This window comes from Macaca fascicularis, chromosome 6 (assembly GCF_037993035.2).
Source record: "Macaca fascicularis isolate 582-1 chromosome 6, T2T-MFA8v1.1".
Lineage (NCBI taxonomy): Eukaryota > Metazoa > Chordata > Mammalia > Primates > Cercopithecidae > Macaca > Macaca fascicularis.
Genome location: NC_088380.1, coordinates 37,418,493 through 37,434,010, shown reverse-complemented (window position 1 = coordinate 37,434,010; position 15,518 = coordinate 37,418,493). Strand labels below are relative to the sequence as shown.

The 15,518-nt window shown below is 40.8% G+C and overlaps 1 protein-coding gene across 14 annotated transcripts in view; it reads left to right on the top strand.

The window, feature by feature from the left end:
• CPLANE1 (ciliogenesis and planar polarity effector complex subunit 1) overlaps positions 1–15,518 on the top strand; it is a 161,175-nt gene extending 145,657 nt beyond the window's left edge. For 13 of the 14 annotated variants that reach the window (XM_045393633.2, XM_065546163.1, XM_073993307.1 and 10 more), the window contains 4 exons: positions 1,065–1,189; positions 6,365–6,454; positions 13,255–13,433; positions 14,009–15,518. In XM_045393633.2, coding sequence (XP_045249568.2) covers positions 1,065–1,189; positions 6,365–6,454; positions 13,255–13,433; positions 14,009–14,185 — 571 coding nt within the window. In that variant the 3' untranslated portion in view covers positions 14,186–15,518. The remainder of the gene's footprint in view (positions 1–1,064; positions 1,190–6,364; positions 6,455–13,254; positions 13,434–14,008) is intronic. The other variant, XR_012413613.1, reaches the window with a different exon arrangement.

Sequence of the window (15,518 nt, the reverse complement as noted above, 5' to 3'; positions counted from 1 at the left end):
ACTAAGCTTACAGAGCATTTAGGTATTCCAGAAGTATGAAATTTAATATGTGTGCAGTCCTGTTTTATTTAGTTGTTGTTAATATTTGCCTCTGTAATTTGCCTCCTAACTGCTCATCCTATTTTTCCATTTGTCGTCTCTCTTGCAGAAACAGCCAGTCCCCAGCTGCTTACCACTTCCCTTTCTGCTACCCACCCCAGACCTGCCCAGTTATGCTCATTGAACTGTAGCTAGTATTATGTATTTTACTTTAATCACCTACAGAGGGGTTATATGTGAGTTCATTAGGCAGTAATTAATTAAACATAGAATGCTGAAGAAAACTACCCAAGTATAAAATTTCTTACGCATGGTCAACAAACATGCAAAGTTCTATTGATATCTGTTGGTGATCATAAGGTGAACATGAATTGGAGTACAGTGTTGTTAAGCATCACCACCTTTGACAAAATGAATTATTAGAATTATAAACATAATCACATAATTTAAGAGCCTAGAGGAGATACTACCAACACAAACCCAGATGTAATCAGATCATTTGTGTGTGTACTGTGGAGTTTACTTCAAATACCAAAGAATCCCATTGAGACTTTTCTAGAATAAAGCAGGGATTAAATACATATATAACTGCCCACTATATGGATAATTTGAAATGGGGAGTGAGATAACCACAAAAAAATTTTGTGAAAAAAATGAAGTTTGAGGTATAAGATACAAAGAATAATTTGTTGAGAGTTATATGTTAAGTGTATCACTGAGGTACAGAATAGGCAGTATCAAGTGAATATAATCTGAGCTATATTTTGGTCCATTTTTTTTCTTTAAAGTAACAGAGTTTTGCTCTGTCACCCAGGCTGGAGTGCAGTGGCATTCACAGGTGCAATCATGGCACACCACAGCTTGACCCTCTGGGTTCCAGTGATCCTCCTGTCTCACCCTCCCCAGGAGCTGGGGCTGTAGGCCTGTGCTGCTGTGCCCAGCTTAATTTAGGCTTTTTGAAATATTAAAGTTTATCACTGATATGAGATTCTAGGAATATAATAATTATGTGATTTCTACTATAGAGAGAATCAACACGGTTACAGTTTTCTAATAAATCGACCTGGAAAAGTCAAATATATGTCCAAACCAAGTTACATCCATAAGAGAAAGTCTTTTGGGCAACCTCAAGGCTCACCTTGGCCACATGGTAAGACTTAAAGCTTTTTTGTAAATTGTCTGATTTGGACCTATTCCTTCTTGTCTCCAAAGTTGTGTTTTCATTAGTAAAAGGTATAAGTCTTAGTAAAGAGGAGTTCTGATTTGAACAGAATGCAAAGCATTGATAAAGACTTAGCTGTAATTTTTTTTTTTTTTTCTGCTTTGAAGTAAGGCCCTAGGAATTTTTCTAAGTGAATGGCTTTGTTTTTTTTTTTGAGGCGGAGTCTCGCTCTCTCGCCCAGGCTGGAGTGCAGTGGTGAGATCTCGGCTCACTGCAAGCTTCGCCTCCCGGGTTCACGCCATTCTCCTGCCTCAGCCTCCCAAGTAGCTGGGACTACAGGCGCCTACCACCATGCCTGGCTAATTTTTTGTATATTTTAGTAGAGATGGGTTTCACTGTGTTAACCAGGATGGTCTTGATCTCCTGACCTGGTGATCCACCTGCCTCTGCCTCCCAAAGTGCTGGGTTTACAGGCGTGAGCCACCACGCCCGGCCTTGAATGACTTTTTTTTAATTTTTCATTTTTTTGAGACGGAGTTTTGCTTTTGTTTCCCAGGCTGGAGTGCCAGTAGTATGACCTCGGCTTACTACAACCTCCGCCTCCTGTGTTCAAGCGATTTTCCTGCCTCAGCCTCCCAAATAGCTGGGATTATAGGTATGCACCACCATGCCTGGCTAATTTTGTATTTTTAGGAGAGACGGGGTTTCTCCATGTTGGTCAGGCTGGTCTCAAACTCCTGACCTTGGGTGATCCGCCTGCCTTGGCCTCCCAAAGTGCTGAGATTACAGGCGTGAGCCGCTGCAGCTGGCCGAATGGCTTTTTTATAATAGCATTTGAAGACTCAGGGTATTAGATATAACTTTTTTGGGAGTCTGTTTCTTTTGTATATCTGGCTAAAGATGTAGGCATTTGAACAAATCAAGTTCTGATAGATTGCAGGATGAATACATCACAGAAGAGAAATGCTAAGAAGCTCAGATTGAAATAATGTCATGTTTTTATCCTTTGAAAATTTTCCACATTTCAAGGTATATCCATTATTTACTAACCTTTCTTTAGTTAATTGTGCCATATTTGAGTTTTGATTACTAAAGTAAAACAGTTATTTGTAATATGTTTATATATTGAGAATGTATTATAATAGCTGACATGTAATATAAATGTATACATTTACAAATACAAAATAAGCCCAGTGCGGTGGCTCATGCCTGTAATCCCAGCACTTTGGGAGGCCGAGGCAGGCAGATCACAAGGTCAAGAGACTGAGAACATCCTGGCCAACATGGTGAAACCCTGTCTCTACTAAAAATACTAAAATTAGCTGGGCATGGTGGTGTGCGCCTGTAGTCCTGGCTACTCTGGAGGCTGAAGCAGGAGAATCGCTTGAACCTAAGAGGCGGAGGTTGCAGTGAGCTGAGATCGCGCCACTGCACTCCAGCCTGGTGACAGAGCGAGACTCTGTCTCAAAAAAAAAAAAAAAAAGGTAAAATAACAACTAATTATGTGGCAGGTTCTGTTTATGTTCTTTAATTACAACCCTGTGAGATAGGTGCTATTATGTTCCCACTTTAAAGACGAGGAAACCAAGGCAGAGAGAAAGCTCAAATAATTGCCCAAGATCATACAACTAGGAAGTGGTAGAGCCAAGATTTAATCCTAGGGTTGGGTCTAGAGCCTACACACATAGAACCAACACTTCAATATGCTGCCTCAATTTAGAACATTGAAATTTCCATAAATCCCAATTCTTTAGATGAAACTCTTCGTGATTTGGTTAGCTCTTGGCTTTTTTTTTTTTTTTTTTTTTTTTTGAGACAGAGTCTGTCACCCAGTCTGGAGTGCTGTGCCATAATCTTGACTCATGGAACCTTTGCCTCCTAGGCTCAACAGCCGTCTCCCACCTCAACCTCCCAAGTAGCTGTGATTATAGGTGTATGCTACCATTCTCAGCTAATTTTTGTTTATTTGTTCGTTTTTTGTAGAGATAGGGGGGTCTCGCTGTGTTGCCCAGGCTGGTCTTGAACTCCTGAGCTCAAGCATCTACCCACCTCAGCCTCCCGAAGTGCCAGGATTACAGGTGTGAGCTATCATGCCTGACCAGCTCTTGGCTTTTTTGATTGACAAATTACAGTAAGAAAATACTGCTCTTTTAAAACTGAAATTTCAAAATAGTGAACCATACTTTTTTAAAAATATATTATTTTACACCTGATATATTTGCCAGAATTAAACACATATCTAAAATTGTCAAGGTTTTAAGAACATCTGATGGTTTCTTAACATCTGATGAAAAAGTCTTGAATTATACAGAAATATGTCTTCCTGTTATATATGTTCAATTTCAAATCTTTGTTTTTACCTTGTGCTTTGACAGTTGCTAGGGCCTTAGCCTGTCTTTCCGTTAATCTCACCTGCCCTTGCTGGATTATGCTGAGGAGGTGCTCCTGCTACTCCTGGTCTCAGGAACCCTCAGCAACACTCATACCCACGCAGAAACGTCTAGACCCTCTGCTTGGCCTTCAGGCATCCTCTGTGTGTTCTCCTGCTTCCTTGACCTCCTTTCCCCATAGAACCTGTGCTGCTCAGCAGCTTGTTTTCCAACCACATGACGTGATTTGTGCTCCCTTATACCTTGAATGTCTCACTTCTGTGTGTCTGAAGACATTCCTAATCTTAATTATTTAGTTTGTCCAATCTGATATAATCAATTTGAAATTCTACATTCTCATTTCTAAATTGAGGCTTATATTTAATCTGCATGGTTGCTATGAGAATTAGAGATAATGGTGGCCAAAGTAGTTATTTTTCTGTTCTTTGAACCCTTAGTCACATGTTTATGTCCCTCTTGAAGCACTACAACAGGCGTCCTGTTATTGTTACCTGTAAACTTCATGCCCCATACTAGAATACTTTGCAGCAGTATTCCCTTATTCATCTTCATATTACCCCTCACATTGAATAAATGAAATACTCAAACATTGAACAAATAGATAACTGGAAAAAATAGTTATTGAGCTTTTTGCCTAAGCATAGCTATTTATAAACAAATTATTGTTCAAGGATATTAATAGGCAGGTATTACAGTATTTATACCACGTCAGAGAATAATACCATATGCCTGGCTATTGTCCTGTCTTTTAATGCAAAGATAAAAGAGGCAGCTTGAGTGCTTGTGGATATTCTGATTCTCTGCCTCAGTAGAGCAGGCTGTGGCTCCCCTTGTTCTTGTGGCCTCTGTCACACCCAGACCCAACCATTTCACCTGGCTACATTCAGAAGTTTCAGGTCCCCCAGTGTTTGGGAGAATGAAGGGAAACCCAGGCAAGACTGATTCCAGACCTTTTCCTAGTCAGTGATACAGATAACCTGAACTCACACAGGTCAAGTTCAGTCACTGCACATGGTGGGGGGGTGAGGCTCCATCAAGATTTTCAAATGCACTGCAGTTCATTTATAAATGAAGAGTTTTTCTTAATGTACTTGGGAGTTTGACTGTATGTTGCTTTCTATCTTGTGAAGCAGTATGTAGTTTTTGGCTAATTTCTTCAGCCCTGCTTCCATACTGTTAGGAGTTTGTTTGTTTGTTTTGACACAGGAACTCACTCTGTCACCCAGATGGAAGTGCAGTGGTGTGATCATGGCTCACTGCAACCTTGACCTCCCTGGCTCAGATGATCCTCCCACTTCAGCCTTTTTTTGTTTCTGTTTTTTTTTGTTTGTTTGTTTTTTTGAGGCAGAGTCTTGCTCTGTCACCCAGACTGGAGTGCAGTGGTGTGATCTCAGCTCACTGCAACCTCTGCCCTCTAGGTTCAAGCAGTTCTCCTGCCTCAGCCTTCGGAGTAACGGGGACTACAGGCTCACACCACCATGCCCAACTAATTTTTGTATTTTTTAGTAGAGACAGGGTTTCACCATGTTGGCCAGGCTGGTCACAAACTCCTGGCCTCAAGTGATCTGCCAGCTTTGGCCTCCCAAAATGATGGGATTACAGGCATGAGCCACCGTGCCTAGTGGTGTGTTAGACACCTCAGCCTCTTGAATGGCTGGGACTACTGGTGAGCACCACCACACCCAGGTAATTTTTAATTTTTTTCGTAGAGACGGAGTCTTGCCATGTTGTCCAGGCTGTTCTCAAACTCCTGGGCTCAAGCAGTCTTCCCACGTTGGCCTCCCAAAGTGCAAGAATTACAGGCATAAGCCACCATGCCTGGCCAGGAGTAGTTTGTGTTATTGTTGCTTGTTTTATGTTTAGTTCTGTCAACTACAGTACAAAGATTACGTGATTAGTAACCGAGAAGCATCTTAGGCATAAAGAAGTAAAAGTCAGCTGGGCATGGTGGCTCACGCCTGTAATCCCAGCACTTTGGGAGGCTGAGGCAGGCGGATCACGAGGTCAGATGATCGAGACCATCCTGGCCAACATAGTGAAACCCCATCTCTACTAAAAATACAAAAAAGTTGCCAGGCCCACGCACCAGCAGTCCTAGCTGCTTGGGAGGCCGAGGCAGGGGAATTGCTTGACCCTGGGAGGCGGAGGTTGCAGTGAGCAGAGATTGCACCACTGTACTCCAGCTTGGTGACAGAGCGAGACTCCATCTCAAAAAAAAAAAAAAAGAAATAAAAGTCTAAGTTTTAAAATCCCCTGAACTTAGGTTTATATCCCAGCTCTGCTGCTGATTTTTGCCCTCAGATAAGTTATCTGAAACCTACCTCATAGAGTTGTTGAGGATTATATTAATAAGAGAACATATTGTATAACATGGAAGTAAATGATTGTTATTAATCTTTGAGTTTAAGAAACTAATCATTCTGTTGATAAAATTTAACTTGGCATTTTGTCTAGGTGTTTACTGCTAAGAGGTGTATTATGTTCCTAGCTTTTCCAGTTGCCAGAAACGTCAAAACACATGTGCCATTTGAAACAAGAGTATGGCTGTGCTTGAAGGATACCAGGTGTCAAAGCAGAGTGTTCCCTTTCTTTGTCTGCACTTATGTTTTGTCGCCTTGGTTCAAACCAGCCACCATTTATTGGGCCCCTACTGTGAATAGGTCTTGGTGAGCAGATTCAGAGCTGATCAGGAGAAGATGTCTGTCCTCAAATAACTCACTATATATAAAAATAATGAATGCCTATGGAAGGTTAATAATGTTTGTCTATACAGGAACTGCCACTTTCACCATACAGAAAAAAGCTGGTGGAGCCAAAGCATCAGTAAGAAAGGCTATGCAGTCTCCAGTTACCTTCCGAAAAGGTAAGGGATAAAGAAGATAAAGTTCTCAGACTTAATACTAAATTTTCTTTTTTTTTTTTTGAGACAGAGTCTCACTCTGTTGCCCAGGCTGGAGTGCAATGGCGCGATCTCGGCTCCTGGGTTCAAGCGATTCTCCTGCCTCAGCCTCCCCAGTAGCTGGGATTACAGGTGCCCACCACCGCACCCAGTTAATTTTTGTATTTTTCGTAGAGATGGGGTTTTGCCATGTTGGCCAGGCTGGTCTTGAACTCCTGACCTCAGGTGATCTACCCATCTTGGCCTCCCAAAGTCCTGTGACTATGCCTGGGCTTTAGCATGAGCCACTGTGCCTGGCCCTTAATACTAAATTTTTAAAAATTATAAATCACTCAATTTCAAATCTAGATTTCAGAATGGATGGTGTGACTCTGTGCTGCAGTGGTTCAGAGAGGAAGTTTTGGAGTAGCTTTATGGAATCAAGTTAACCACTTACTCTGTAACCTTACACAAATTTCTAACCCATTTATGTATCCTTAATTTTCTCACCTGGAAAATACAGATTATAATAGTGAGGATATATGTAACTACCTTGGTAGGTGAACAGGGTAACTATTATCCGTATCTTACTATGAGAACAGACATAGAGAAGTTAAATGACCTGTTCAGATCTCCTTAAAACAATAACAATAGTAGCTAACAGGTATAGAGCATTTACTGTATGCCAGGCATTATGTTCACACCTCATGTGCATTATCTCACTTGATCCTCATATTAAACCCAATGAAATCTGTGCAGTTATCCCCTATTGAAAGAACAGAACTAAATTTGGTAGGGGTAATTATTTTTTAAAAACCCACTGATTTGGCTGGGCGCGGTAGCTCATGCCTGTAATCTTAGCACTTTGGGAGGCCAAGGCGGGTGGATCATGAGGTCAAGAAATCGAGACCATCCTGGCCAACATGGTGAAATCCCGTCTGTACTAAAAATACAGAAATTAGCTGGGCGTGGTGGCATGCACCTGTAGTCCCAGCTACTCAGGAGGCTGAGGCAGAAGAATCGCTTGAACCCAGCAGGTGGAGGTTGCAGTGAGCCGAGATTGCACCACTGCACTCCAGCCTGGCAACAGAGTGAGACTCTGTCTCAAAACAAAACAAAGCAAACCCCACTAATTTATATGTACTGTGAAAAATGATGAGAAATACGAAGTAATTAGCCTAGGCTTGGTATTATGCCTCTTTCTCTACTACTAGCTCATTACTTTGCAGATCCGTCGTTCAGTTTACCCCATCTCTTTTTACCTATGTCTAATCCATTATTTAACTCATTTATCAACTTTTGAATGTCTATGGCTGTATTTTCTAGACGATGTATTTGATACTTTTCCTACTCTTTTCCCCATGTACGCATTAAAACCCAAGTTTCTGGTCATTTGGATCAATTTGAATCCTCAAAGCATCATTTCCTGTGCTTGTGTATTAGTCTGTTCTCACGCTGCTAATACATACCCAGGACTGGGTAATTTAAAAGGGAGGTTTAATGGACTCACAGTTTCACATGGCTATGGAGGCCTCACAATCATGGTAAAAGGCAAAGGAGAAGCAAAGTCAAGTCTTACATGGTGGCAGGCAAGAGAGCATATTCAGGGAAACTCCCCTTTATAAAACCATCAGATCTCATGAGAACTCACTATCACAAGAACAGCAGCATGAAGGTAACTGCCCCCATGATTCAGTTACCTCCCACCTGGCCACAGCACATGGGAATTATGGGAACTACAATTCAAGATGAGTTTTGGTTGGGGACACAGCCAAACTTTATCAGCTTCTAAATCCCATGCTAGCTTTTCTCTTTTTCAAAGTCTTTCCTTTTTATCCATTATGAATTATTTTCTAGTTTAGAGTACTCAATAGCTTTTTATTCTTTTCAAAGCAAATATCTAGCAATGTCTAGTTCAACAGATAAAATGTTCCCCAAATACAATGTTACCTCTCAAAACAGTTGAAATTACTCGTACCATTATATTGTTTTGTTTTTGAAAGTCCCAGAGATCCAGGGTTTTGTGTTCTTGAGGTCATTATAATGTAACATGAGGCCTTGCCCATAGAAAGCTGTACATACTTGTTTCATTGTTCAATGGTAACCCTGCCTCTGAAAGTTAGAAATGTGTATGACTCCAAGTTTCTAGCTTAAGTGCTTAGATAGACTGTGACCCACAAATTGACACAAGTAGAGCAAGAAAAGAAGCAGGATTTTCTTTGGGAATGGTGGAGGTAATAGGTTTAGTTTTATCATCCAGTTTCAGATTTCTCAGGCTAGACTCTGTAGACACTGTTTGGTGTTATGTTATAAAGAAACTGAGTGTCAGTGCCCATCATCCTAGAGAAAGAGTACTTCCTTTCTGAGGGAAGCCAGTGTACTTGGCAGCCTGGTTTCTGCTGTGGGGTGTCGTCTTGATCTATAACTTACCTTTCACTCTAGAAAGCTTTCACTGTTCAATGGGGCAGGACAGTTTACCTCAAAAAGACTTATGCATGCTCAGTTTCACAGAAATTTTCTCATATTTTATATATATATATATATATTTTTTTTTTTTTTTTGAGACGGAGTCTCGCTCTGTCGCCCAGGCTGGAGTGCAGTGGCCGGATCTCAGCTCACTGCAAGCTCCGCCTCCCGGGTTTACGCCATTCTCCTGCCTCAGCCTCCCAAGTAGCTGGGACTATAGGCGCCCGCCACCTCGCCTGGCTAGTTTTTTGTATTTTTTAGTAGAGACGGGTTTCACTGTGTTAGCCGGGATGGTCTTGATCTCCTGACCTTGTGATCCGCCCGTCTCGGCCTCCCAATCATATTATATTTTTATCTCAAATTGGATATCCCAGATAAACCTTAGAAAAATGCATTATGATCTGAAAGGAAGGAAATTACAAAACCATCTCTAGGTAAAGCAAGGTGAGAGAAACCCAGTGATAGCCTCTCAAGGTTTGTAATACCCCATAGGTGAAGATTTATCCTAAAATGCAAGACTCTTAACTGTAATTTTAGTAGACTAGGTAGTGGTTTGATTTTGTCATTCTTTCTAGCTGGCAATAATCATGTTCATTTGACAAAGCAAAAGTGTCAATGTCTAGATACCAAATTAATTGTAGCCAAGATGGGGTTGGGATTAGTTGATGTTTGTAGTCTTTGCTGATCTCTAGTCATATCATGAATACTTGAAGGATACTTCAGCACCCCACCTCCACTTGTTCCCATCTGCTTTGAAGTGGAAGCCTACTCTTGTGGTTGTGTTACTTAACCACTCATTGGTTTCTCTTTCAGTCTCACTTTTTCTGTTTTAACGACTGTTTTCCTTTTTACCACAGTATTTGTTCTCATATGCATTCCTGTCATCTGCTTGTAGATTTTTTTCCTTTATAAGGTTTTTCATAATTTGTTCCTTATTAATATTTACTGAAATATTTACTGAAATAATTATTTACTGAATAATATTTACTGAAAAATAATTTACTGAATTATTTTAACATGGGACTTCCAGTGACATTTCAAAATACTCTCTGATGTCTTTAAGTAGCAGAAAAAATGTCAAACCTTTTCAACTAGAGCATAGCTCTCACATTGGATATTACAGTGGCAGGTGCTACCAAATGATGTTAGCTTTGTTTCTTTTTCAGACTCTTGGGGCTAGTCAAAAGAAAAATCCCTAAGCTGTCTATACCACTGCTCCCTTCCCTTTGGCACTAATCCAGGAAGAAGCTTTTGGAAAGCTGCCACCTTGTGGATGCAAATTAATAGATCTATTCATATTTTACTTATAGATATGAAGATGATCTTAAAGGGCCCTCTAGGTATTATTATTCCTTCACCCTAAAGAATAGAAAGTAGGCTAGGCGTGGTGGCTCACGCCTGTAATCCTGGCACTTTGAGAGGCCGAGGCAGGCAGATCATGAGGTCAGGAGATCGAGACTATCCTGGTTAACACGGTGAAACCCCATCTCTACTAAAAATACAAAAAAAAAAAAAAAATTAGCTGGGCATGGTGGCAGGCACCTGTAGTCCCAGCTACTCAGGAGGCTGAGGCAGGAGAATGACGTGAACCCATGAAGCAGAGCTTGCAGTGAGATCGCGCCACTGCACTCCAGCCTGGGTGACAGAGTGAGACTCTGTCTCAAAACAAAAAAAAGAGTAGAAAGTTAATATAATATATTATATTAGCCCAGGTTCTAGGGTGGATCATCTCCATCATCTTGGGCAAATTGCATAACCTCTCTAAGCCTAACTTTCCTCATTTGCAAAATGGGCATAATAATGCTTTCTCCATAGAACTGTCAGGAAGAGTATTCACTCAGCAACTGCCCATTGAGCTCCTACAACATACCAGGCACTGTTACTCATGAACAACACAGAAAGCAGCACATCAGTAAGGGAGAATGAGGCTGGCTAGTTGGAACTACTCTAGCAAGGGTGGTTGAAGGTCTCTTTGAGAAGGTAAAACTCTTACTCCAGCTCTTAGTATGAAGCAAATTAAAAATTAAATAAAAATTTAGAAAAAGAGAAGGTGATGTTGAAGTGAAGATCTTGAATGATGAAAAGGAGATTGTTAGGTAAAGATAAGGCAAAACAGTTTCAGGCAGAAGTTCAAAGTTCTGGTAAGAGTGTTATATAAAGATAAGGCAGAACAGAAAGTTCAGAGCCCTGGTACAGAAACAAAGTTGGTATGGCAGAAAAGATCAATATGGAAAAGTGACGAGAGATATGGTGGAAGAGATGGGCTAGATACTGTAGGCTAAGGCAAGGAGTTTGGATTTTACTTGAGATCCAGTGAGACTCCATTTTAGGCAATTAAGCAGAGAGATAATATAATTTATGTTTTGGAACATGTGGAAAAAAAGAAGACGGCATACAAGGATAGATTGCTTGGGCTAGGATTTTAACAGTGGAGATGGGGGAAACTGTTTGATTTGGATATATTTTGAAGATAGACAAAATTAGGACTTGCTGATGATTGGACATGTATAAGAAAGAAGGATGAGGCAGGGCACAGTGGCTCACGACTGTAATCCCAGCAGGTTGGGAGGCTGAGGCAGGCAGATCACTTGAGGCCAGGAGTTCCAGACCAGCCTGGCCAACATGGTGAAACCCCATCTCTACTAAAGATACCAAAATTAGCTGGGCATGATGGCACATGCCTGTAATCCCAGCTACTCGGGAGGCTGAAACAGGAGAATCACTTGAATCCGGGAGGCGGAGGTTGCAGCGAGCTGAAATCGCACCACTACACTGCAGCCTGGGGACAGAGTGAGATTCCGTCTCAAAAAAAAAAAAAAAAAAGAAAGATAAACTACTGGATTTTAACCTGAGTGTCTCCTGGGATGGGGCAGTTTAGGGGTAAAAATTAACAGTGTGGTTTTGGACCTGTTAAAGTTCAGATGTTTGTTGCACATCCAAGCAAAGATTTTAAGAAGGGGCAGTTAGCTTTATGAGACTGGAGGTACAGGTTTTAGAGAGTTATCAGCATGTAGGTAATATTTAAAGCCATGGAACTCAATGAAGTTAGCTAGGGAAAGCAGAGGTGTGTTAGAAAATCCAAAGACCAGGCATGAATGTCTGGTAAGTTCAAGGGACTGAATGTAAAAGTGCTTATTAGCCCATACTAAATGCCAAAGTGTGTGCTGTGATTGTTTTGGGGGCTTTATATACCCTCAGCTTCAAGTACATAAGGTTGGTAGAGTTACAAAAGACAAAGAGGGCCCAAACTTCAGCACTGTCTTACCTCTTCTTCCTGCTTCAGGGAGCCACGTGACTGCTTGTTTGGGATCTATATTTACTTCCCATTTGCCCCATGTCTTGGGTGTTTCTTCATGAAATCACCTTGAAGGGTAGAACATGCTGTGACACTGGCTTTGGAACATTGTGTTAGGTGAGGTAGGCTCCTCTAGGGCTTTGTGCGGAGAAACCTTATTGGTTTGTGGGTTTACTAAGCTGCTTCTGGGCATTAGCTGGAATGAAAGTTTCTTTTCAACAAATACTGATACATGCAGTAAGAAGAAAGAGGGTCATAATGTGTTGTCACCACATTCACTGTGATGCCTTTGCCCAAAGGCAGATTGTAAGCATTAAGCCTGGGTGAAGATGCCCAAAGCATTGCTTCTAAGAAGTTTTCACGGCCGGGCGCGGTGGCTCACGCCTGTAATCCCAGCACTTTGGGAGGCCGAGGCGGGTGGATCATGAGGTCAGCAGATCAAGACCATCCTGGCTAACACGGTGAAACCTCGTCTCTACTAAAAATATAAAAAAATTAGCCGGACATGGTGGCGGGCGCCTGTAGTCCTAGCTATTGGGCAAGCTGAGGCAGGAGAATGGCGTGAACCTGGGAGGCGTGGCTTGCAGTGAGCTGAGATCGCGCCACTGCACTCCTGCCTGGGAGACAGAGCAAGACTCCATCTCAAAAAAAAAAAAAAAAGAAGTTTTCACAAGACTATCCGTAAAAGACAGGGAAGGCACAGGTTTCAGAGTTCACCCAACTTTGATGTGAAGACCTCTCCACAGTTCTGTTATATCTGTGGCCTCTCCTCACTAAATTTTCTTGTCTTAGAGATTAATTACTAATAGTTTTCAAATCCAAAGAAGGCTGGAATTCATTTTCCATCTCGTACACTGACAGGACACGAATTGTTCGAACCCTAAAGTGAACCATATCCAGACCTTATGATTTGAATATTATTTAAAATGTGACTACCTTTGCTTTGATGATAAAAGTCACAATTAACAAATGAGTCAATCAATCAATCAATCCCAATGTATGCTTTGTTCTTACCCCTTAAAAGGCTCTAATGCTCCGTGTCGTAGTCAGCAGCATACAAAAAAACATGGAAATGCTGGACTTGCACCTCAGACCAAGCAGGTGTGTGTGGAGTATGAGAGAGAGGAGACTGTGGTGAGTCCCTGGACGATACCTTCAGAAATCCGTAAGATTCTTCATGACAGCCACAATTCCCTTCTACAAGTAAGCATTGTTCTAGATTTTGTTTGTCTAGTGATTGCTCTATGTTCTTCAGGTTTTTTGTTTGTTTTTTAGTTTGTTTTTTGTGGGATGTGGAAATACTGAAAGGTTGTTAGGTCAGTTTGAAATCGTGATGCAAAGCATCTTCCCTTTTGGCTTAGTACTCCAGCATTTATCTTTCAGAATTCTCTGTGACTGTATTTTTTAACTAAAAAATGACCAAAATATAAGAACATAAAATTGTACTACAAGTATCAACATCCATTCTTCCCTGTCTTTGAATCCAGTGCCAGCATCTTGTTGTGTGAGATGATGTTCAGCTCTTGTCCATCTGGATGTGCTGGGCAATCACAGCCCTATTTCCTGGCACATTTCCTTCAGCCCTTTGATGGATGAGCAACTCTAGAATTTTTGAAAGCTTATTTCCTATTTCCTGGCACATTTCCTTCAGCCCTTTGATGGATGAACAACTCTAGAATTTTTGAAAGCTTAGTTCACATTCCAGGTTTTTTTGTTTTTGTTTTTCTGTTTGTTTTTAGGGGCTAGGACCACAACTGACTGTCTTTTCAATTCAATAGGACTTGTCTCCAACTGAAGAGGAAGAGCCAGAGCATCCTTTTGGGGTGGGCGGCATGGACAGCGTGTCTGAGAGCACTGGCAGCATCCTCAGCAAGCTGGACTGGAATGCCATCGAAGACATGGTGGCCAGCGTGGAGGACCAGGGCCTGTCTGTCCACTGGGCCCTGGACCTGTAAGACCTGGATATCATTCTGTTTCCATACACAGGCCAGCACCTCAGTAATGTGGTTCTGAAAGATTAACAGGTTTAAGGGACAGAAGCAATGAAAGAAGCAATGTGAATTTTCCATCTGCTATCATATTGTTACCTGGATTAGCCATTTCAAGAGGAAAAATAAACATTTCTCAATAACTTTGCCTTCATGGGGAAAAGGTTGACTATTGATATATTATATGTTTTTGTATTTGATGCATCATTAAGCATAATTTTTAAAATGATAAGTACCTTTCAAGCCAAGTTTGCATAACCTACTTTCAATAAAACATTCTATCTTGCCTCCTCCTTTATTACCCTCTGAGTTTTGAGAAACAACCATATATAGATTAATCTAGTAGGGAAAAAAATTCTTTTCTTTGAGAAGAAAATCACAGTCTCACCTGAGAACTCAATTATGAACCCTATTTTAAAACACCTATGCAGGGTTTAGCCTAGGAGTGAAAAGAAAGACCAACTACATTTTACCAACCATGAATTTCTAAATAAGCCAAGTTTCATGGAGGCCAGGAGATCTTCTGTCTTCTGCCCTGCAGCCTGAAGCCTTGGAGGAAGAAACAGGCGTGGATGCTTTGGGCAGGAAAGTAGGGGAATATGACTCCATGCTCTAGAAGGCTTATCTTAAATTTGTAGTAACCATGGTACAGAGACCTGGTTAGTTTTTGGTATTGAGCTCCAACAGTGTTATAGTTTTAAGAGATAATTTTTATGAGAATTGACTCAGAACCAGGATCCTTCAACTACTTCATCAATGTTTGGTATAATATCAAAGCACACTATTATCTGAAAAAGCAATTAAATACCCCTTTTTTCCAAATATCTACCTGTGTGAAGCCAGATTTTACAACATATGCAGCAAGTTGAATGCAGAAGCAGGTATGGTAATTCAGCTGCCTTCTATTAATTTGTTGAACTATAAAACAGTGCCACTCTCCTTACTAAATTGTTTTAGAAAATAACTTTATATGCTAACATTATTAATTGTCATTTAATTGTCATTGTCATTTAAAATATTACAATGTTTTCTGTTTCTTTTTTGTGTATTCTATGGGTATTGATACATGATAGTTGTACATTTTTAATGGGGTGCATGTGATATTTTAATACATGCATACAATGTTTAGCAATGAAATCAGGGTAATTGGGATATTCATCACCTCAAACATTTATCATTATTTGTGTTAGAAACATTCCAAACCTTTTCTTCTAGCTATTTATCCATTGTTGGATACTTATATCAATTTTATATCTTAGCTGTTGTGAATAGAGCTGCAATAAATGTGGGAGTGCAGATA